General features: G+C 43.1%; 1 protein-coding gene across 1 annotated transcript in view; it reads right to left on the bottom strand.

Moving 5' to 3' along the window:
• Positions 1-23,960, bottom strand: part of LOC121284978 (sperm-associated antigen 16 protein) — a 1,312,939-nt gene that overhangs the window by 1,050,094 nt on the left and 238,885 nt on the right. Inside the window, exon 10 of the mRNA XM_041201017.1 lies at positions 21,366-21,499. Coding sequence (XP_041056951.1) covers positions 21,366-21,499 — 134 coding nt within the window. The remainder of the gene's footprint in view (positions 1-21,365; positions 21,500-23,960) is intronic.

Here is a 23,960-nt window from a genome sequence, read left to right as displayed (position 1 = left end):
GTTATCGCATGGTAGGATGGGTATCAAAGAAGAAATAGTGGGAGGTTGTCAGAAAGATACTGCGATTATCTTGGGGGAATTTAAATCTAGATATAGACTGGAACAACCAGATGGGCAAAGGCAGCGTAGATGACAAATTCATAGAATGTTTTCGGGATAATTTCTTAGAACAGCACATTGTGGAGCCAATCAGGGAGCAGGCCACACTAGACCTGGTATTGTGCAGCGAAATAGGATTAATTAATGATCTCAAAGCGAAGACACCCTGAGGTAGCAGTGATCATTATTTGATTAAATTTAACATTCAGTTTCAGGGAGAGAAGAATGGGTCCAAGACCAGTATTTTAAACTTAAATAAGGGCAATTACGAGAGCATGAAAGCAGAGCTAGCAAAAGTGAACTGGCAATTTAGGTTAAGGGATAGGTCAATAGAGATGCAGTGGCAAACATTTAAGGGGATATATCAAGAGTACACAGAAATGATACATTCCAATGAAAAAGAAAAATTCCAAGGGGAGGATCCATCATTTTGGTTACCTAAAAAAATTAAAGATAATGTTACAGACAGGATAGCCCTGATTTCTCCTCTCACTACCTGCCCATAAACAGAATGATGTTTTTGATTTTTGATATCCCATTTCCATTTTAAAATGATCCAATCCTCTATTAATAGCGCCACAGCAAACTCGAGATAAGGTAAAATAAGAGGTTTGGTTTATTTTCACACACACAAAAACACGGGAAGGTGCTTTGCAATGTCTGCCCATTTTGGATTCATAGAATGAAAGAGGGATAAGGAAAAGAAAAGAATTGAGGGTAAAGACCATGATAACAATAAGAATTATGGGCCAGAATTTTCCTGTTGAGGTGCGAGGGTGGGCTCTGCACGCCGATACGTAAAATGACGTGCGGTGACGTCAGGTAAGTGTCCTGACATCACCGCGTGCCATCGCAATATTTAGGTGGGCAGGGGCGTGATGTGCTCGGATGCACGCCTGCGATTAATTAATAACCATTTAAGGTCCTTCAGGCAGCAATTGACTGCAATTTCAGGGCCCATGCGGTCATTAGGACATCGCAAGGGCGCAATGGGCAGCCATGTAGGAGACATCCACGGGTGGGATAAGAGAGGTGAGTGGGTCACGAATGTTATCTTTCAGGTATTTAAATGTGAAAGTTACTGATACTTGCCTGTGTGAGCAGGAAACTTGAAAACTCATACCAGCTGCTTAGACAGAAGTAAAAGCCTTCAGGTCAGTCCTCTACAGTAAAGATCAGTTTTGGGGCCTGCAGCTTTCAGGAAGCTTTCCCTTAGCCTGGGAATGGTAGTTGTGCTCTCCGCTGGGAGCACCTCCTCTGAGGATGAAGGGAGGGCCAGAAGGGGGAGGAGGCCAGGAGTCCACATTCAGCCTCCAGGGGAGCCACCTTTGGGATGAGAGGTGCAGGCACAAGGGACGGAGGGCCAACAAGAAGTCCAAGGGGGAAGGAGCCGCAGAAGATGCCACAATCCTGCTGCCAGGGTATACAGGCGGTGAAGCAGCTACCTCAATATGTCTGAGGTGCAATGTGTAAGGAGGCTTCGTCTCTCAAGGGAGACAGTCACCTCCATTTGTCAGATGATAGGCCCTGAGATCTCCGCAAACTTTATGGGTGGGAATCCTATGCCAGTGGCGCTAAAGGTCACAACTGCCCTCAATTTCTATGCCTCCTGCTCTCTCCAGGGGTCGGTGGGTCATCTCTACGGAGTCTCCCAATCAGCTGCCCAGACTTGTGTCAAGCAGCTGACAGACGCTCTGTTCAGGCATGCATTGACTTTCATCCACTACTGCTGGCATGAGGCCAGCCAGACAGAACGAACCAGCGATTTCTGGCTTCCCCCACGTCCAGGATGCAATCGACTGCACATGTGGCCATCAAGGCGCCAGCAGGTGAGCCCGGTGTCTTCGTCAACAGGAAGGGCTTCCACTCCATGAACGTGCAGATAGTGTGTGATCACAGGATACTGATTCTACAAGTCTGTACCCAGGCAGTTCCCACAATGCCTACATCCTCAGACACTCCCAGGTGCCAAGGCTCTTCAGTGCTCCAGCATGGCTGGATGGATGGCTGCTGGGTGACAAGGGCTATTCCCTCAAAAAGGTGGCTCATGACATCTCTCCGCCTTCCAAAAACAGAGGCTGAGCAGTGGTACAATAGGAGCCACGCCTCCACAAGGGCTGTGGTGGAGAGAACCATCGCTCTTCTCAAGATACACTTCTGATGCCTGGACCACTCAAGGGGCCCACTCCAATATCCCCCAGAAAGTGTGTTGCTGATAGTGGTTGCATGCTGCGCTCATGACAATCTGGCACTGGAATGGGGCAACACAGTGGACGAGGAAGACAAAGACCTAGTTGCTCCGGATACACACGATGAGTCCAGCAATGAGTTTGAGAATGAGCACGCACAGGAGAATGCTGAGGCGGTAGACGCTGACCCAGCCATACTCCAGGGAGGCAGGGACACCTGGGAGGCTTTAATCCAAAAAACCTTGAGCTAGCCCAACACAGATGGACCTCCAACACATGCCAGAGCTGCAGGCTCCATGCTTGATTCCTTAGTGCTAAATCTGCCTGGATAGTGACATTATCTAAGGCCCTTGTCAATAAAGCTCAATGTCAAACAACTCACACATAACATCATGGGTTCCTGTCCACTTACAGAAGTGAGGAATCATCCTGAGGCGTGGCAACATATCAAAATTTATTGAGAGAACAAATGTAACGCTTATTGGACATCACACCAAGTCTTCAATAAACTACTATAGGCCAACATAAAAGCACCAGTGAGAAACCTGTGGTGTGCCTAAGGTGCCTTAAATTTATGCTTACAAGTGCTACATCTAGGTGCTGTCCCCTCGCTGGCACTGGCATCTGAGACAGCCTGCTCAGTGTGGTTTCCTGTTGGCCTCGATGACCTTGACGGACATCCTCTGGCCCGTGGGGCCTTTAATGGTCCCGCCTGGGAGGGAGCAGCCAGTTCCACAGCTGGCTTTTCCCCAGTCGCTGGAGCCTCATCAGATGCCACAGTCATTGGCAGAGGGATGGAGGAGTTGCTGCCCTCATCCGGAGCATCCTCAGAGGAGCCTACAGAGATGACAAGCAGCTGCTGCACCGACGTAAGGTTGCTTCAGACCTCCCTACTCACCACAGATGAATGGGCACTGAGCTGGGATACTTGGTGCCCAAACCATCTCCCACATGGGCAATGACCAGCTGAGGTCAATGCCGCTGTGAGGACTTGCAGGTCAGAGCGTAACCCCAGAAGGTCCTGATTGTTCTCCTGGAGGAGCCTGTCCATGGGAGTCACCACTGTCTCCGTGGAGGAAGCATGGTGCTCGGCTATGAGGCTCAATGCATTGGTGATGTTCCGCGTGGACTCCTCAAGCATGGGCACCATGCCATGAATAGCCTTATGTATCTCTGCCAGATCCACACATATACTGCACTTCCAGCATTTGCTGCCTCATGGACAACTCCAGAGGCACATCATCAGCCACTGACCAAGTATGTGTCTGGTCCCCAGTAGTCCTCCAACTGCCTGCACCCTGGGCACTCTGTCTCTGCAAGTGTGAAGTGCCCTCACCACCATGCCCTGGGACACTAGCCGAAAATCTAATTCCCACTGAGGTGCTAGTACCTGCCTGGCAGAGATGGTGTGACACTGGTGAGTGGATTTGCTCTGGGTCCTCAGGGGTGAGAGGTGGCCTCTCTGCCATCTCCTCCTGGCCCTTCTCCAGTGATGCTGAAAGGAAGGAAAAGAACATCTGATTAGTTACAGTGCAGACAATGTCAATTTGCATGCCGCTCCCCTGAACCATTATGCACTCATCCTTCCATAATCAATGGTCAATCCATGTTGGAAACTTCAATCACTGAGCATTCAGCAGTGCCATGGTTTTTGGGACACACATGGTGACCTGACTGCTTGCCGAACATACCTCCCCATGGCAGCCCATTGCACGCCAGCCTCACCACCACTAGTGGACCTGAAGGCATGGCACCTCTCCAGATCCATAGCCTGCTGCTCAAAAGATGCCAGGGTTGCGAACTGGCCTCCACCAGTCTGAATCCGCTCGGCGGAATTGTGAGCAGCTTTCTCCTAAAAAGCAAAGAAGAGCATTGATTAATCCAGCCTACACCTGAATTCCCAACCCAGCCAGAGTGAGACATTGCAGGACCCCAGTTCTTCGTCACCCCGCAGCTGCTGCACACTCACGCCAAGAAGCCAGAGCTAACCCTCCTGCCCTTGCCCAAATGCTGCCTCCTTCACATGTGGCACCACAAGGTGTAACTTTGCTAAGCAAGGAGGCACAAGCATGTGGAGCGCAAAGCTCAGCAGATGGATTGGTGCCCCACCACCTGGAAGTTCCCCCCCCAGCATGTTAGCACCCTGACTTTGACATGCTTCCCAGTTACAGCACTATGCCTAGGTGCAGATCTTTGAATTTCACCCACATTCTATACTCTGGGTGTCAGTGTCACACATGCTACAGGTGCAGAACCCACCCTAGCTCAATCTTGTCAGAGTGAACTAGGCATGGGCAATATCTGCTGTCACACCCAGCAAGGGATACATGCTGTGAAGGATTTGATGCTGTTACTGTTGCGGGGGGGCAGGGGGGTTGGTGGGGAGCTGGGAGGAAAGGGTGACGGCTGCATTAAGTGACCTCAGCCAACATGGGACTCACCCTTCCCAAGCGCAGGAGATCGTTGAATCTTTTAAGGCACTTGACCCATGAATGCCGTACCACATCATTATAGCTCACACTCTTGGCCACCTCCTCCCACGCACGTTTGGTCAGGTGGGGAGGCCTCCCGTCCCTTCGAATCAGGACCTCCCACCGTGCTGCCACCTCCTCCAGGAGGGCAGCTAGGCACTCGTCGGAGAAACCTACCCTCCGGCCTGGCCTGCTCCAGTGGCCTACCCTCTGGCCTGGCCTGTCCCGCTGGCCTACCCTCCGGACTTGTGTGATGCACAGTAGCCCTCTGCCAGTCTCTTCTCCCAGCCAATGCGACAGCCTTGCAAAGGCTGCCAGGCCTTAATTGAAACAGGCTGCCAGATCATCATTGGACCTGGTGGCCTGTGCATGCCGGCCCACTCCCGCTATCCTTGGGAGTTGAGAAATACGCTGGGTGGGCCTTAATTGGCCCACCCGCATAAAATGGCGGTGCTGACCTGATCACAGGCGGCGATCGGGTCCACACCAACCTGCGCCCGCTCCCGCACAGCTAGCCCAACATGGGGAAAATTTTCCCCATGGTTTCACATGAGTCCAGAATCAAAAGTCCAGTGGTGTATTCGTACAGAGGTTACATGTTGAAACTGTTGCAAGGTGACCCGTCTTTCCAGAAGCGAAGACTTCCGCGATGGGAGAAGGCAAATAGAGAGGAATGAGTCTTGTAAGCACCGATATAGGAGTTCCAATATTTTAGTAGTACACAGTGTAGATGAGGTCCAGGCAATTTATCTAGACAGAGCTCTTTCTGCTGCTACCTGTTAGATGGTAAAATGGTAGACTGCCTGGATTCAGTTCCACACAGCAATATTACAGGTTATAGCAGCTTGGGGGAGGTCATGTGACATACCTCCCATTTAGATGTTGGACAAAGGACATACTTGCCTAGGTCTGGAATCTTGAGGTGTTTAATAGAAGAGCCACGGTCCCTTTTGTCCTTGCAGACATGCTGTCTCCAGTGGCCAGCTCTGCCTTGGGAATGTAAAGGGTTTTGGTCCATTTCTTTGGAATTTGATTTTCTGTAGTCACAGGGAATTAGCGCCTCTTTAAAGATAATGAGGTCCCTGCTTTTTTATGAAGGTTAGAAATTCCTCTGGTATGAGTCATGGCTAGTCAGGGAAAAGCCTTTGTCCATTTAAAAAAAGAATAATAATTTTATAGAATTGCCAGATTGACATAGATAAATATATTTTCCTTCTGGATGGGACAATAGTATCAAACTTAAAGAAAAAGCCTATAATTATGCAAAGATGAATGGCAGGTCAGAAGATTGGACAGAATATTAAAAAAAACAAAGAATGACTAAAAGATTAATAAGGAGGGAAAAATTAAAGTACAAGAGAAAGCTAGCTGGAAATACAAAGACAGATAGTAAGAGTTTTCCTCGGTATTCAAAAAAGAAGAGAGTTATCAAAGTGAGCTACAGCTGTCAGGCCGGCCATCCTTGTGGAGGGTGGGGTGGAGGGTGGTTTTGGGGAATTAATAATGGAAAATAAGGAAATGACATATGAATTGAATAGGTATTCTGCATTGATCTTCATTGTAGAGGGTACAAGTAACATCTCAGAAATAGCTGTACATCAGGAATTAGAAAGGAGGGAGGAACTCAAGAAAATTACAATCACTAGGGGATTAGTCCTTAGCAAATTGTTGGAACAGTGGGTTGACAACAGCCTTACCTCCTTTCTTTTTCTTTGAAATCTCGCTCATCAAAAAGCTGAACTATTTTTGATTTGCAAACCCACCAGAAGACTTCATTGCTGCAAATTCAGACTTCATAAAAGAGGATTCTCATGAAAAGAAAAGAGAATCAACCAGCCATGACTGTGAACCAACTGCTCCAAAGAGAAGTCCAAGTACCAGCAGCTATTGTGGAAAGTGACCCTTCCGCTGTAAACAAGCTTCTGGACAATCCACGAGTAATTATTTTTCTGACTTTACTTATTCCTTAGCCAACTTTTAAGATCTGATACTTTGCAGAACTTTTTATGCATGCTTATGATCCAAAGATCAACTGCAGACCTTGGTGGCATTTTGCAAGTGGCCTTTTAAAACCAACCCCCAACCACACCCTCCACAAGGATGGCCAGCCTGGCAGCCATGGCCTCTTTACATTTTTATGTTTCTAAAAAGTGCTCAGAGGTGCCCTCTCTTTCTCCAACATATATCGACGGCTCCCACCTCAAATTGTGGGGCTGCCAATGTTGGTTCTCCAGCCTTGGGAGCCCATAAGCACACCCTATGGCCATTAATAGGCCCGGCACTGGAAAATCAGGGTGTTTACATCTGACATTGTACAGGGCTGGGATCAGGAAGTTCTCCTGACTTTAGCTTCCTGATCCCAGAAGGAAAATCTAGCCCATTAGCTCTAATTCCAGCATTGCTGCTGGGGAATTTAAAGTCAACTAACTAAATAGATCTGGTATAAAGAGCTAGTACCAGCAATGCTAACCATAAAAATACTGCAACTCATCTGGTTCACTAATTTTCTTGAGCAAAGGAAATCTGCCATCCTTAAGCAGTCTGGCAGTAGAGCTGGGCTTTCCAGGGGAAAAACCCAGCTCCAAAGTATGGGCTTCAATAAACATTACCTGCTCCCAATTCACTCTGAAGCTTGTCCTGGTTTACTCTTAAAGGGACCTGCATTTTTAACATTGTCAGATAACTGCAGCTCCAACAACATCCAAGAAGCTCAACACCATTCATGACAAAGTAGCCCACTTAATTGGCACCCCATCCACCACATTAAACATTAATGCCATCCACTACTGGTGCACCATGGTTGCCATGTGCATCACCTACAAGATGCAGTGCAGAACTCACCAAAGCTTCTGTAACAGCACTTTCCAAACCTGTCAGCCCTGCCATCAAATAGAACAAGGGCAACAGGTGCATAGTAACACTACTACTTGCAAGTTCCCCTCCAAGTCACACAACACTCTGATTTGGAAATATATTGCTGTTTGTTCATCATTACTGGGTCAAAATCCTGATACTCCCTCCCCATAACAGCACTGTGGAAGTACAAACACAATACAGACTGCAACAGTTCAAGAAGGCAGCTCATTAGCACCTTCTAAAGAGCAATTTGGGATGGGCAACATATGCTGACACAGCCACCCACATTAGTGAACAAATAAAAAAAAATTAAAGATAAGGACAATGACCTAGAAAAAGGTACAGTTCAGTGAGATAAGGGGAATGGCTTAAATTAATAAGGTATAAAAGGTAACAAAAAGGTTAACCTTTCAGCCATGAAAAGTCTTCAGAGTACAAAACAAATATATTCCTGTAAGGTGTGATTCAAAGATTGAAGCTCTATGGATAAATAGATTTTAAACTAAAAAAAAGGAAGAAAAAGAAAAACAGAGATACTTGCAGTTATGAAAAAATTTCACAACTTCATTCCATCTCAAAGTGCATTACAGCCAAAGAAATACTTTTGAAGCGTAGTCTCTGTTGTAAGAAACACAGTTGCCAATTTGTGTACAGCAAACTCCCATAAACAACAATGAACTAAATGCCCAAATCATCTATATATAAGTTGTTTCAGGGATGCATAATGGCTAGAACACAAGGACAACTCGGCTGTCCTTCTTCGAAATTGGGCCATAAGATCTTTTATGTCCGCCTAGCGGGGCAGATGGGGTCTCAGTTTAACAGCTTATTTGTAAGATGGCACCACTGAAAGTGCAGCACTCCTTCACTACTGCCGGTCCAGAGTCTCCAAAGTGGATCTTGAACCTATAGGGCAGAATTTTGCCCTTGATGGGCGGGCAGGCTCCACTGGCTCGACAGCGGGTGGGCAGCCAATTGCCACTGCTGAAACGGGCCCCACTGCCATTTTAAGTGGGCGGGCCAATTACCCAGCGGGCCACCTGACGGGAAGTGCTATGCGCTTCCTGTGTGGGTGTGTGTGGGGGGTGGGGGGGGGCGATTTCCCAACTGTGAGAGTGTGCGCTTTCGCGCATGCACGCGAGAGTGCACATCTCACTGAGACTACGTGCTGCCTCAGGGAGGTTGCTGAAATTGTTTGAAAGTTTAAAAATAGAAAAATAAAATAATTATTAACATGTCCCCCCGATGTGACAATGTCACACGAGATGGGACATGTTAAATATCACAGGAATTTTATTAAAGTTTTTTAAAACTGACATGAAACCTCATCCCGCCGGTGAATGAGGTTTCATGTTTTTTCAGAAGCCCGCTGGGGCTCCTGGCCTGCCCACCAACCTTATGGCTGGACAGGCAGGTCCTTTAATTGATTTAACTACCCTGTCAATGGCCTCAATTGGCCAATGACAGGTCCGTGGGCGGACAGCTGATCGCGCTGTCCCCCTGCCTTCCTGAAGATTTAAATGGGGTGGGATGACGTCGGGGGTTCTTCCCTTCGTCATTCTGTGTCATTTTCGTGTCAGCGAGTGGGCCCCGTCCCCTACTTGCCGACTGAAAAATTCTGCCCATAATCTTTTGACTCAGGCAAAAGTGTTAACCCACTGAGCCCAGGCTGATACCTTGACTATTTATATTAATTTTAAAAATAGTAAGTTAAGCCAAGAAAAATTGCAGTCATTCCCTATATTCAGTTCAAAAATAGTGGCTTGTTATCAAATACTTCTTACTTCATAACTTAACTCCTAAACTAAAACTCAGATTGTTTAAATTTTGCTTTCCATTGCCTGTGGCTTTACAATGTGATTTTTTATAAATGGTTGCTTGACTTCTGAACAATTCAGTAGACATTTTGATTTTGAATAAATTTTATATATAGCCATTTCCCTATACCGTTTACCCATTAAAACTGCGCACAGAATATTTTGTTTGCAAGATACTTCCCAGCAATAACTCAAGCAATTTACCCAGTTTCTTCTGATGAAGCTTCTAATAGAACCCCAGGTTAGTTAATCTGGAAAGATAAGAATTGTATATATTCTTATAGATAATATAAGTATGCAATTGAGTCATGAACATCAAGGTCAATCTCTTTTCTGTGCAAACATAACTGATATTAGATACAAATGCAATAGCACTATAATTAAGCTCAAGATTCTTCTGCTTGTGTGATGGAGGGTTGGGAATCAGCTAAGGATTCTGCTCCACAACACGAGTTAAGAACCCGGCACTCAAAAATATGGAGATATCAAATGAGAACAGAGCCCCTAGCTGTGATGATCCTTATGGATGAATAGCCTGCCAAGAATCACCATTTAAGCTCACACATAAAGAATGGCCACTAATGGAGATGTATATCAACATAAGTCACCACTTTCAGGAGGGGCAGTGATAAAGAGAGATAAAGAGAGAATTGGAATTTATTTCATAGGGTCTACATTTCTCACTATTATATTTTCCACCTCCATAAGCGATGAAAGCTGGAATTATTTCCATGGCAGATTAAGGATGAATATATGTACAAATTAAATATTTAATTTAACTGCAGTTTTAACATTAAAAATAAAACATACTTAGGAGCACTTTAATAAAGTTACAATTGTCAGTTTTGTACACATTATTCTTCTGTCTTTCAAGGAGAATTTCCCCTCCATCAAAAATATTATGTTACATAAATAATTATAGCCGGACACTGCATTCTAGCTCTTGCAGTCTTTTCTCCCTTAATATTCAGATTATAACAACAGCCATGAATATAGCCTCAGTTCTTACTCCTGCTTCTCTCATCTCCGTATTTACTAACTCCTTTAATCGAAATACGATCACTGCTGTCATGAGTATTGCAATCGATTTGCTGGGCAATCACACAAAATCATACAGCAGACTGATACTGCCTTAGAGGCCCTGGTGCAAACACAAAGAAGAGGAGGGATATCCTCTTCCCTCAAGCCCTCTTGGCATCTATTTGGCTGACAATAGGAAGACATTAACGAGCACATCAATGTCAAGAGAACTGCACCCAAGACATTGGCCGGGATTTTCCGCTCCCACCCTCAGCAGGAGGGAGTGGAAAATATTGCGAGATCAAAAACATCAGTTTACCACCATCGTGAAAGCATCCAGGATCATCCGCTCCAGCCTTCAATGGCGGGCCGCGTTTCCCAACGTGCCGCGATGGGAACATCATTTTAATACATTTGCAGCTTATTATAAGGGCTGCTCGCTAGAATCATCCCCCACGCTGGATCATGTTGGCATCCAATTGGACCAACGTGTTTCACAACGGTATATGAGCAAAGTGCACCTGGCAACCTGCACTTCACTTGTGATTCCGAGGTTCATTCGCCTACCACGCATTGTGCAGTGCTCACGGCAACTCGGACTCAGCGCCAGGCTTCGCTGGCAACCCCACATCGCATACAAGAGGGGGGTGTCAGAGGCAAGTCTCTATCCCAGAGCAACAGTAAGACAGGCGTGGCTTTTAATGTGCTGCAGGGCAAGACCTCCACAAGGGAAGGGGGAAAACTGGCCTGAGGCAAAGTAAGGGCTACAGGGCAAGGGCTCCAGCATGGGGAGAGAGTTTATTACAGAATGAAATAAGCAATTTTGGGTCAGAATGGGAGGATTGCTGAGTGAAGAAGTGTTTCAATATTGAGCTTGCAAAGACTGTCCTTGTCCCAGTCCGAGCAGGGGGAGGGCATGTCAGTCCAGTCTCAGCAGTACCCAGCTTGCTGTGCGCTGGGCATTGTCGTGACATCACACAAGGGCGTCAGGACCCTTACTCCTCTCCGCATCGTCTATCACAATGACGTATGCTTACCAAGCATGCTCAAAGGCTCCATTGCCCTCCAGAAATTACCATTTGGAATTAGCATCACTACCCTCGGCCAGTGTTCATGTGAGGGGATACACAGCACTGCATCCCTACATTGTGACAAGAACCTTGTGCCCACCATACAGACAACAACAGAGTGAGAGACGCTCACAGTTGTAGGTTCGAGTTCCAGGACAATAATGGTGCTGAAAGAGGCAGAGCTTCGTCACCTTGGTGAGATTAGTAGATGTATACTCGGAAAATCGGAAAGGCGTTTACCAGTCAGGAGCGCATACGAGCTCTGAGTATGTGCACATAGCATGAAAACCTTGGTGATGAAAGAGTGTACATGGAATTCCAGGATATATGATCCTTCTCCATGAGTTAACACATCTCCCCATGATACACTACACCTTCACCTTTCAAGAATGCAGGCGAGATAGGAGAACACCTCTGCCTCAATCTTACACAGCCAAGAATGAACATGACAAGGCCCTGCAAAGCATGTGAACATTGTCCCTTCCACAAGCATACATAAAATTAAGGACTAGGCATCACTGATGTCAGAAATGATCTGAAAATGGGCAGATGCTGTGGTGAAATTGAAACAGACTACATAGAGGAGAGGTCCATGATAGCAACATCTGCGATAAGTTGGGGGGGACCATGACGTATCACCTGATTGACTACAAGACAACTCATCATAAAAATAACGCATACACAAGAGATGTGGAATGGGTGTGATTCTATTTGCATTTCTGAACATTATATACATGTTGTGAATACATGTGCCACCGTTGTGCTCCTAATATATTTTAAATTCCCTAACCCTACCGCTACGTCCGGGTGCATCCCCGACATCCACAGTGGAGGTGCAGGCAGCCTCCTGACTGTTGTCTGCGATGACTTTGGCGGGTCTCCAATCACTAGCAGGGAGGAGCACTGGTGGTTGCTGCTTCTCCTCTGCCTCCCCGTACTCCTTCTCTTGCACTTGTTGTTGCCAAGGTGGTGATAAAGCCTAGGGAAACCTGCCATGCAGACAAAATTAGAGCTCTCTCATGCAGGTTCTCTCTATTGGTTGCAAAGTTAACCTCAGTGTTCTTCTGGTATAGAGAGCCCCTGTGACCTCAATAATATAATGGTGGACACTGATGTTACGTTGATGCTGCAAACTGGAAAGAGCTCATAACGTAAACGTTAGAGGTCATCGTGAATTTGACAGCCACAGGCAGTGCTCCCCATGCCCTGCTTTGAGGCTCAAGCTGTGGCTGTAGCAGGTGACATAGTGCAGTGACAATCTCATTTGTGATGCAAGTGCACCTAATACATTGCTCTTCAGTGAAGTTAATGCTGAACAAGTGCTCCCTGAATACCTACTGAGCATATGGCCTCTTGCGCAATGCCACCCCCCTCCTCTTCCTCCTCCCTCTTACGGCAGCTGTTACACTCTCTCTCTCTCTCTTGCTTGTTACATCAGCAAAATATCTTGCTCTCTTTAGTCAAAATGAATTACCCTGACTAAGAAAACACACCAGTTAACTAGTAGCTTGAAGTGACATACCAGCAACTAACCTCTAGGTTCTGCATAATGCATTTAAATAGAGCGGGAGATGGGACATTCTTACCAGATAGGTTGCTGGGCAAATTCAGCACAAGGCAAGTCATGGGGCAAGGGGCATATCACAATCACAAAGGCTTCTGCAAGAAGTGCAGGACCCTAACCATATCTTTTGCAGCCACTTACATAATACTAGCAGATGCTCTTGACGCCAATGGGGTAACCTATAGCAATAACACACTCTGACTTGCCTGCAATATTGGAATTTTAGGAGGCGATTAGGAAAAATAGGCATGAAGAGTTCGACTTCTAAGCCATATTTTCTGTGGGGATACATAAAGGTTATCTGCATAAAAGTTAAATGTCTACCTATAGTTGAGTTTTTTAAAAGGAAATCCATGTTGACAAGATAGCAGACCACCTAAATTCGATTGTATTCTGAACTCACCTCAAAGGGCAACAACATTTTAATTTAAAGTCATCAATCATCATCTATGCTCATTGACTGAAAGCTACCGACACTCCATTCTGCAAACATTTTTCAGGGTTCTGCAGCATGTTGCTGATTGGAAATATTATTCTGAATCCAAATCAAAGCAAACTATAAAATTTAAATAAAAAAGTGTCTACGTTAACTTTTTATGGACTAGTGATTTACAGTCAGAACCACCACAATGTTGTATTGACTGGGCATGGACCATCAAATTCCCTGATTACGCAATAACATTAATCATGAGCAACTGTAATAGGGCAATTTTCATTAGCCCATCAGATTACTCTGAAGACAATAACTACTGCAATCTTTGTTTTTCATTAAGATGTGGAAAACCTGCTGTGAGGGTTTAGAACTGGTCTTCAGTTCACAACTGATAACTTTTTCCTTGCAAATTATTTTCTAAAAGATGTATTAGAAGATTTCTGCTAATGTCCATCTGATTCATATTTAAAAGTTCAGAAAACGTATAACTTTCTTACAAAAACTAGAATATACAAATGCAGAAAATGTCAACACTTCTATATGCTGATGACAATCTGCAAAGCAGACATCTGGGATTTTCCCCACCTATATAAGCACTAAAATATAATTGTTTTTAATACATCTCTTGCATCTGATCTGCAATTTGCTTTTTTGTGTTTAAAGTATTCAATTTTTATTATGATCCATAAAATGAATTTGAGCCTGTTAGAGAGCTAGCACACAATGTTGCAGAGCATAGAGGAATTCAACTTGTCTCAAGGCTTTGTGCTGAGCATAGAGACCATTCTGTCCAATGTGGGCCAAGTGATGAGATTCATCAACACCACAGAGAAACTCATTGTGATATAGCCTCATATAATAGCTTCTAAAGTAACTGGGAATTTCAGACAGCTATCCTTGCTGCTTTGGGGACCACTATCTTTTCTGAATTCTTTATATCCTCGAATATTACATGCCCAGTCTTCACCATTTTTATTGCTACCACATCATATTTCCAATATTACGTGCCCAGTCTTCACCATTTTTATTGCTACTATATCATATTTCCACACCACTATTTGTGTTTGTAGCTCACCAACCTAGCTCACCATAATTTGTGCATTTACATACATGCAATCTAAACCTGTCTTTGTAATCCTTGAAGTCCTTTTGAGTCTGCTTCTACCTCATATGGTCCTATTTCCTTCTCTAGTACTATCCAATGCTCTAACTTTATGCACTTCAATCTTCTCTTCTACTCCTATATGTTGGTGCCCATCCTCCCACCAATTTAGTTTAAACTCTCCACAACCACATTAATGAAACTTCCTGTGCGACATTGGTCCCAGTCCTGATAAGGTGCAGCCTGTCCCTTTTCAATAGGTGCCTCCTGCCTCAGAATCGGTCCTAATGCCCGAATAATCTGAAGCCCTCCCTCCTGCGCCATGCTTCAAGCACGCACAGATCCTCCCTATCTTCCCATATCTACTCTTCCTAGCACACAGCTCTGAGAGAAATCTAGAGATTACTACCTTCAAGTTCTTGCTTTTTTAACTCTCTCCATAGCTGAAAATCTGATCGCAGGACCTCAATATCTGAGTTCTCTAAGTCATTAGTACCGACGTGTACCACAACTTCTTGGGCACGCCCTTCCCCTTGCAGCAAAATTTGCACCCCTCTGTGATGTTTTTTACCCTGGCCCCAGGGAAGTAACGCACAATGTAGAACATGATAATAATTACAGAAATGCCCAACTGTCCCCCTAACAATGATGCCATGGAATGCACTCCTTCAAGGCATCATCACTCCCAGCCATCTCCAATATCGAGTACCAGTTTGAGAGTGCACCCTGGGCTCCTGCACTTCCTTCCTCTTCCTACTCTTCCAGTGAGCCACCTATTTACTATCCTGAACTCTTACTGCCTGTGTGGTGACCACCTCCAAGAACGTGTGAGGCTCAGTTTAGGTTCCTCCAGGGTGACTCAGTTCCAGATTGCATTACAACCTTGGTCCAAAAAAAGGAGTTTTCACTCAAGGACCCTTGGCAAAACTGAAGTTAATAGGAAGCAGAGGGAAAACTCTCCACTGGTTGGAGTCATACCTAGCACAAAAGAAGATGGTTGTGGTTGTTCAGGGCCAACCATCTCAGCCCAAGGACGTCACTGCAGGAGTCCCTCAGGGTAGTGTTTTAGGCACAGCTGCTTCTTCAATGACCTTCCACCTATCATTATGTTAGAAGTGAAGTGGGAATGTACACCAGTGGTTGCACAGTGAGCGGTACCATTTGCAACACCTGATACTGAAACAGTCAGTGCCCTCACATGAAGCAAGGCCTAGACAACATTCAGGCTTGGACTGATAACTGGCAAGTGACACTTGCACCATACAAATGCCAGGCAATGACCATCTCCAGCAAGATAGAATCTAATCATCTCCCCTTGACGTTCAATGACATTATCATCACTGAACACCCCTCTATCAACATCCTGGGGTTACCATTGACCAGAAACTTAACTAGACCAGTCATATTAATACTGTGACCACAACAGCAGGTCAAAGGCTAGGAAATCTGTGGCGGTTGTTTGCTTACCAACACACCAAAGCCTGCCTGCCATCTACAAGGCCCAACTCAGGGGCATTTTGGAATATTCTACACTTGCCTGGATGACTGCAGCTCCTCCAGCACTGAAAAAAGACACCCAATGCCATCCAGGACAAAGCTGCATGTTTGGTGGGCATCCACCATCTTAAACATTCACTCTGTCCACCACCAACACTCAGTGGCAGCAGTGTATGCCATCTACAAAATGCACTGCAGCAACTCAACAAGGCTCTTTTGATAGCACCTACCATACTTGCAACCTCTACCATCTAGAAGAACAAGGGCAGCAGATGGATGGGAACACTACCACCTGTAAGTCACACACCATTCTGACTTGAAAGTATAATGACCCCAATGCAACACAAAGTCACCACTAGGTGGCGCACTGCTCGCACATGTGCAAATGCTGCATGTTCAAGTGAAATGTCACTGTCAGCGACAGTTCAGGCAGCTACCAGTAAGAATGGGACTGCTCAATTATTCACAGTCAGGATACGCAAATAGCATTGTGTTAACATAAGACTTTATAGCTTTGTGATGAAGGTGAGAGTGCTACCAACTGTGGCACTGCTGACATCCTAATCATTAATAATTTATTGGGATGAATCAGATTTCGTTTATTTGTTAGAAGTTAAATAAAATACTAGGATGAGTGAGAAACAAATGCACAAAACAGCAAGAAAATACAATTTTACTAAAGAGCCCTGCGATTTTTGGCAGGAAAATTAACACTTTCAGCTCATGAGTGCGAATGCAGTTCGGTCTTATGAAGATGAACCAGATATCTGTGTAAAATTGCTGCAGTAGGACTCGCACCTGCAGTGCTCTGCTAACATCATGATTTATACCAAAATCAAATGCCTTATCCATTAGGCCACAAGGCCACTTTTGAATCACCTAATGGATAAGGCATCTTACTTCACACTTCATTGATAATATCCAATGACGTCATACACACATACTCAAATTTCCACCCTGGACACTTTGGAATGATGTCGGCAATCGCTCTGTGCATGCGCAAACCACTGCACATGCGCAGAATGATCTTAGCAGCCATCTTTAATGTTAACAGCCAACGCAGCAGCAGTGGCAATCCACACAGTGAAGTATATTATAGTTTCTTCATTGTTGCTGGGTCAAAATTCTGGAACTCCCTCCCTAACAGCACTGTGGGTGTACCTATGCCACATAGACTACAGCAGGTCAAGTAGGTGGCTCACCCCAATCTTCTCATAAGCAATTAGGGATGGGCAATAAATTCTGGCCTTGCCAGCAATGCTCATATTCCATGACTGAATTTTTAAAAAACAATAAAACCAAAGAGTTCTTAAAGTATAATCATTTCCATTAAATAAAAGGCCCTTGAATTCACATCAGTGTTTTACTTAGTGGTGTTATTAAAACACCAATGAAAAAAAGAAATGGTCGTGTTCTGCAGGATTTATTCTTTCATGGACAGCCAATTTCAAAGGCCATATGTGAAATGGGAAAGACTGTAGATTGACAAGGAGCTTTATTTTATGTGAGTTCCAATTTAATGGGACATGTCACCTTCATCCAACGACTTAGTAAAGAGGTTTTTTTGCAAAAGCTGCTCCTTTCTCCTCTAATTTTTTTCTATTACACTGACCTGAAATTGGTCCATGAAGTGTGAGAGTGATAGTGTAGCTACTTCATAAATACAGGAAGAAATTAGCTGCCCAATCTTTTCTGTTACCATTGATTGACAAAACATATATTTCTTTCACTTGCTGTATTAGTCTGCATATTCTAGTTTTGGGTAAACATCCTCAATTTGTTTGTTCTATTCCTTTGCATGTTGTATGCATCACCTTAATACAACATATGTATACCCTATAGAATATGGTTTAACAATCAATAAAGTTGCTATCAAAAATATATAATTGGGTGAGGATAAAATTTTCTTAAGGTTTATGGGTATGGTTGTGCAAATATTTCAATAACTCCTCAACAATTCCATAAGGAATTTCTGCTAAATTATGAGATGTCTTCATGCTAATTCAACATATATGGGAAGGGTATCAGTCTCATAAACAAAATCCCAGGAGATTATGAGGGAGACAACTCCAGCCTCATGGGCGGAAGTGAATGCGGTTTACAGATAGAACTGGATAACAAAAGTGTACCAGATGAATTATGAACTGATTATGTTCAGCTAGAATTCCTCAAGGCTACATTAACACTACCACATTACTGTACTTGATCAAAAAGCTTAATAGAATCATATAAATCATACATTAAATATTCAGCCTATAGTTTTTTTTTAACATTAAGAATCCAAATTACAAGATCTTTGTTAATGGAAATAAAAGTTAGAAGAGTTGTAAAACATGCTGACAATTCATTATTACATCAAAAGACTATCCGCTCCTTTTAGTACAGAACTGGTGTAATCCAAATGTAAGTGGCCGGAATTTGAGGCCTTATTCAGATACTTCAGAGTTTTGCATGCAATCATACATTGATAAAGAAAGTTTCCAAAAAGTTCTCACAGCATGACATATTGCACATCAAAGACAAGTTTGACACTGTATATAACAGCTTGTAAAGGTGTGGTTTTTGAAAATATATAATGAAGCGGAAAATATTAGCTGTTCCATCAAGCCTGCTCCCCATTCATGATGGTCAAAGCATCATGACTAAATATTTCCTACTCTCCACCTGCAGCTATTTAAATTCTTAGAAGAGGCAAAAACACCCAGAGCCAATAAGGAGAAGAAAAATGAGAAATTTCTTTTTAACACATTCTAGGCTCATTGATGCTTACTTTGTGATCTGCCAGAACCATTTGGCTTGAGAACTCATTTCATTTCCTCAGTTTCAATATGGACACAAGCTAACTTTCAGAGGTGAGGTGAGAATGACTGTCCTTGACATCAATGCCTCATTTGATGAGTACGGCACCAAGGAACTCAAGTAAAACTGAAGTCAATGGGGATCTTGGCTGGAGTTATACCTAGCAGAAAGGAAGATGGTTGCGGTTGATGGAGGCCTATCATCTCAGCTCCAGGACATCGCTGCAGGATTTCATCACGGCATCATCTTAAGCTAAACTATTTCCAGCTGTTTCATCAAATGCCTTCCTCCATTATAAGATCATACTGATAATTTTTGCTGATGATTTCAGTGTTCGGCTCCATTCACAATTCTTCAGATGATGAAGCAGTCCATCCTTGCGTTTCAGCATGACTTGGACAACATCCAGACTTGTGCTGATAAGTAGCAAGTAATATTTGTGCTACACAAAATGGTGCAATGACCATCACCATCTTCCACTGACTGGAATGCACGCTTTGCACCCACAGGTCTCTGGCAGCATTGAAATGAAACCTGAATCCAAAAATTGTTCTGAATAATGGAAGGGAGCATGAAATGAGCAATTCCCAGCATATGGAAAAATAAAATAAAGAATAATAATAAACCTCTTCAGTTTGTCAACTACTAAGCATTAATTGATAAACAAAGTTTCCAAAAAGTTCTCACAGCATGACATATTGCACATCAAAGACAAGTTTGACATTGTATGTAACAGCTTGTAAAGACGTGGTTTTTGAAAATATATCAGCCCATATCAACTACGGCATAATTTTCTAGCGCATCTGTCATCTTAACTGTAAAACAAAACTGAATAAACACATTTTATTCCTGCTAATCTGTTAATTGTGTACTCAGAATGTTTATATTTACTTGTAATTTGACTTAGTTGCTAGTAAATGTCTTGATTTCACTGTAATTGATCAAATAACATATGAAAACTTCCTTAATGAATAAACACACATGCCAACTACTCCAAGTCAGATTCTTTAATTTTGCTGCATTATTCTCAACAAAATTTGTACTGAATTCAAGAGAGAATCCTGGAAACACACGATTATTTTTCAATAATCTGGATACTACATCAATCAACCTAAAATATATATTTAGTGATCAATGCAAACATGCAAAATACAAAGATATATTCTCATTTGTTAAATTCTTTCATCTGCATTTTAACACAAATTAAACCACAATGTATATTAATTCATCTCAGTATTATTTAGAGTATTAGCTATGTCCATGTTTTCTTCATGGATTTATCTACGTAGAGCAATCATTTTTGCACAAAATAGTTTAGAAAGTACACAACTTTCTGGAACTGAAATTTATATTACATTTTTAATTCAACAAATGTCCTTGACTTATAGCACAAAACACTCCAATTGGTAGGAAATTAAGTTGATAGACGGAATTAAAGAGGGATATCTGGAGGTTCCTGTGGAGCATAAACACCAACATGGGTCTGTTGGATGAATCTGCTTCTCAGATATAAATACTTTGTAATGGACCCTTAAGTCAGTGAACAACCTTTTCTGTTATAGTACTATTATAAAGTTTTAAGTTAATCGCTAGAATGGATTTCAACATACAGATCTCATGGCAGCAAGGATAATGTTAAGTTGGCACAGGCAAGTACTTATTAAAAACCGAAAAACCCCATAAGGAATGTACAAAAATAAAATTCTAGAATGTAAAAATTGATAATTCTAAAGTATCATTTATATTAGGCTACCTGTAACTTCAAATAGCAACAACTTATGTGATCAATATTTTCAGTGACCTGGTCTTCTAAAGATGCCTGCTACAATTTTCATTTACATTTTTAAATATGTTGGCCAGAGGATGGCAATATTTTAAAGTAAACATTGCAGAATTTACTTGAGTGTTTATTTCAGCTATATTAGTGCAATACTTCATTGTTTCATATTGCTCAAGGCAACAAAATTGTCCAACCAGGACATTAATTAGATCACACACTCATACATAAAATACACTAATGATCTCTTAAAAATCTTGCAATATTATAAGTTTATATGAGAAGCTTGTGTCATGTATGTAAGTCCCAGTTATATTGGGTGTCAAACATTAAAGGGACTGCTAGAGGCCACTCATGTAAAGATCAGTTTCAAAGTATATTTTTGTGGAGCCAGAAGGAATATTCCTGCCCGTTGACAGCCAATTCTTCCTCTCCTTTCTGGATACAATCACCCCTCTTCTTAACATTCAGCTTCATGCAAATGTCGGTCGATTTTCTGCCATTCAAAAGAGGCAACCTGTGTTTGGCACCTGCAGCTCATCAGTAAAATCAACCTGAAAAAGGACTTGCTTTGCACTGACATTATAAATCCGCCTCCCAAATCTCTCTCACAATCTCAAAATAAATTCTCTTCAATGAAAATTACTCAATATACAAATAATGTTACTTACCAGCTTACTGCCAGCTCATGTACTTTCAGAGTTTTTGTCATTTTGCATCCACCTGATCTAAGCAAATTACTCGGAGATCCTTTCATCTGAGCAAGGTACGGGTTCACTCTTGTGTCAATTGGAAATTCAGAATCCTAGTAATAAAAAGGGAATAAATTAATTTTCTGGCTTTCTAGAACCATTGGGTAAATGTATCCAATTATTTAATTAATCCTTAAAGAAAATAGAAGTTAGAAGTAATTGCTAAAAATTGTCATATTAATGGTTAACTTTGAATAGTATACTAAACATGACTAAAATCAATATTTTCACTATTCTTTATGGCTACAAATGTACATAGAATTTTATTGAATGCAATCCTGAGAACCACCAGCTCACTTTTGCACTTTCATTTACAAATTACCATATCAATTTGGGTTGTCAAGTACACTGCTAATTTAGTTCAAAGGCTCCACTGTTGATTTTTAGCATGTTAACTTGTATCAGTGTCAAGGAAGATGACTGGCCATAAAAAACTGATTGGCCATTCTTCATACAGTCCTTCACAAAGACAAACAAAATGAACTTCATTCACCCACTTAGTATTTCACCACAGCTCTAGAATTGTTCTTGTTTTCAATTCAACTGAAGTTCATTTTCTCCAGAATGCTTTCATCCAACACCTATAATCTTTGAAGTGAAGCAGTCTAAAGAAGCTAAACTACAACACAGCCTGAACACAGAAAAAACTCAAGATATTGGATGGGTAAATGGACTTCTATGATTCCAAATTTTTAAATTTGTGCATGTTTAACTTTACATAAAAATACAATTTGCTCCTTCTCCTATGACATAACCCTCCTTATACTCATTTTGTCTAATGTCATCCTTCAACATGCAAGACTTCGGATGGAGAAATACAACTTGCAAAGAAAAAAAATGAAAAATAGCTGCAGCAGACAATGCATGTGCCTTATGATGTTAGTGAGAGGTACTTGCGAAATTGATGCATGTGACTAATTTGAATAGGTTTTGCAAACTGACAGCATACACGCCATCCACATTATTCTACCTTAATATGCACAATCTCTCAACAGGACACACAACCCACATACTCCCCTTTCTTCTTACAGGAGAAGCTGGCACACACTTCAAGGCAGCAGTCTTGCGCAGGCTGAGGGTCACCATCAATTCAAAATCTTTCTCAATGAGAAAGGATAGCTATGGATAGTTTAGGTAGACCCTTATAAGAAGCATTGGCCAAAGTTTTACTGGCCCCTGGAAGGCAGGCTGTGAGGCAAGGGGGCTGGTAAAATCATGGGGAGCCATATTGGATCAGCTTCACGACCCAGTACCACCATCTGGGCATTTTACTGACAGCTGGATCAGAGGTGGAGAAGCTATCTGCTTGAAGGACACGAGAAGCCAATTTCCATAATTAAGTACTAAGATAAAAGCAAAAAACTGCGGATGTGGAAATCGAAAACAAAAACAAAAATACCTGGAAAAACTCAGCAGGTCTGGCAGCGTCTGTGGAAAGGAGCCCAGTTAATGTTTCGAGTCTGCATGACTTTTCAACAGAGTTCTGTTGAAGAGTCATGCAGACTCGAAACGTTAACTGGGCTCCTTTCCACAGATGTTGCCAGACCTGCTGAGATTTTCCAGGTATTTTTGCTTTTGTTTTCCATAATTAAATGCCCATTTAGGGATATTTTACAAGATCATCGACATTTTTGACCGACAGCTAGATGACCCCTCCCCCACAATGACCCCTCCAACCCCGCATTTGTGGCCTCCCAGTGCCAGCCCAAGGGGTGGTGGTTTTATGCAATAAAGAGGTGCCACAGGTGGGGAAGCTCTTGTGGATCCCACAATTTCCTTGAAGCTTCCCCTTCTCCACTGGGCCCTATTATTTTTATTTCTTTAATCAATTATCTCCTGGTCTTCTCATTCTTCAGCAGCAACCGCCTCTCCTGCTGGAGCTTCTGATGATTCAGAGCTACTAGCCCTCTGATTGGGCAAGCATCATCAGGAGCCTGCCGAACATCCTTTATTGGATGATGGGTCCACAGGTGGCCAATTAGGGGGCCGGCAAGTGGATGCTCGAAAACTGCTTTTAAAATTTTTAAAATTCAGCCCACTGTAACTGGGCTGGATGATAAATTCCACAAGATGGTTAGTAATCTTTAGTAAAAACAGAAAGTTCTGGAAAAACTCAACAGGTTTGGCACCTTCTATGGAGAGAGAAACGGGCTTAATGGACGAAATCAACCCGGATTTGCACTAAGTGCGGTAGCGGATGGGTAAAAGGACGTTTTACCCTCCAGCTGCAATGGAGGCTTTTCACACTGTATCGTCCCAATCCCGCCTCATTAATCATGCACTCGTAGGAAACACACCATTTCGACGGTGGACAGGCTCTTACTGACCCACCATGCCATCATCTCACTGCTTCATCATGCCAGGCGCCATATTCAAGGTGCAGCCGTGCGAACACCACTCAGTGTTCCCAGCCCAGGACTGCTGCAAAAAAGACATGATCCCGAAAGCCAAGAATACTACAGCTACCCCCGGTTTAATGACACGTCCCTTGGGCACCTTTTGGGTGCCGAGGGA

This window comes from Carcharodon carcharias, chromosome 12, assembly GCF_017639515.1.
Source record: "Carcharodon carcharias isolate sCarCar2 chromosome 12, sCarCar2.pri, whole genome shotgun sequence".
NCBI lineage: Eukaryota > Metazoa > Chordata > Chondrichthyes > Lamniformes > Lamnidae > Carcharodon > Carcharodon carcharias.
This window is presented reverse-complemented; position numbering and strand designations above follow the sequence as displayed.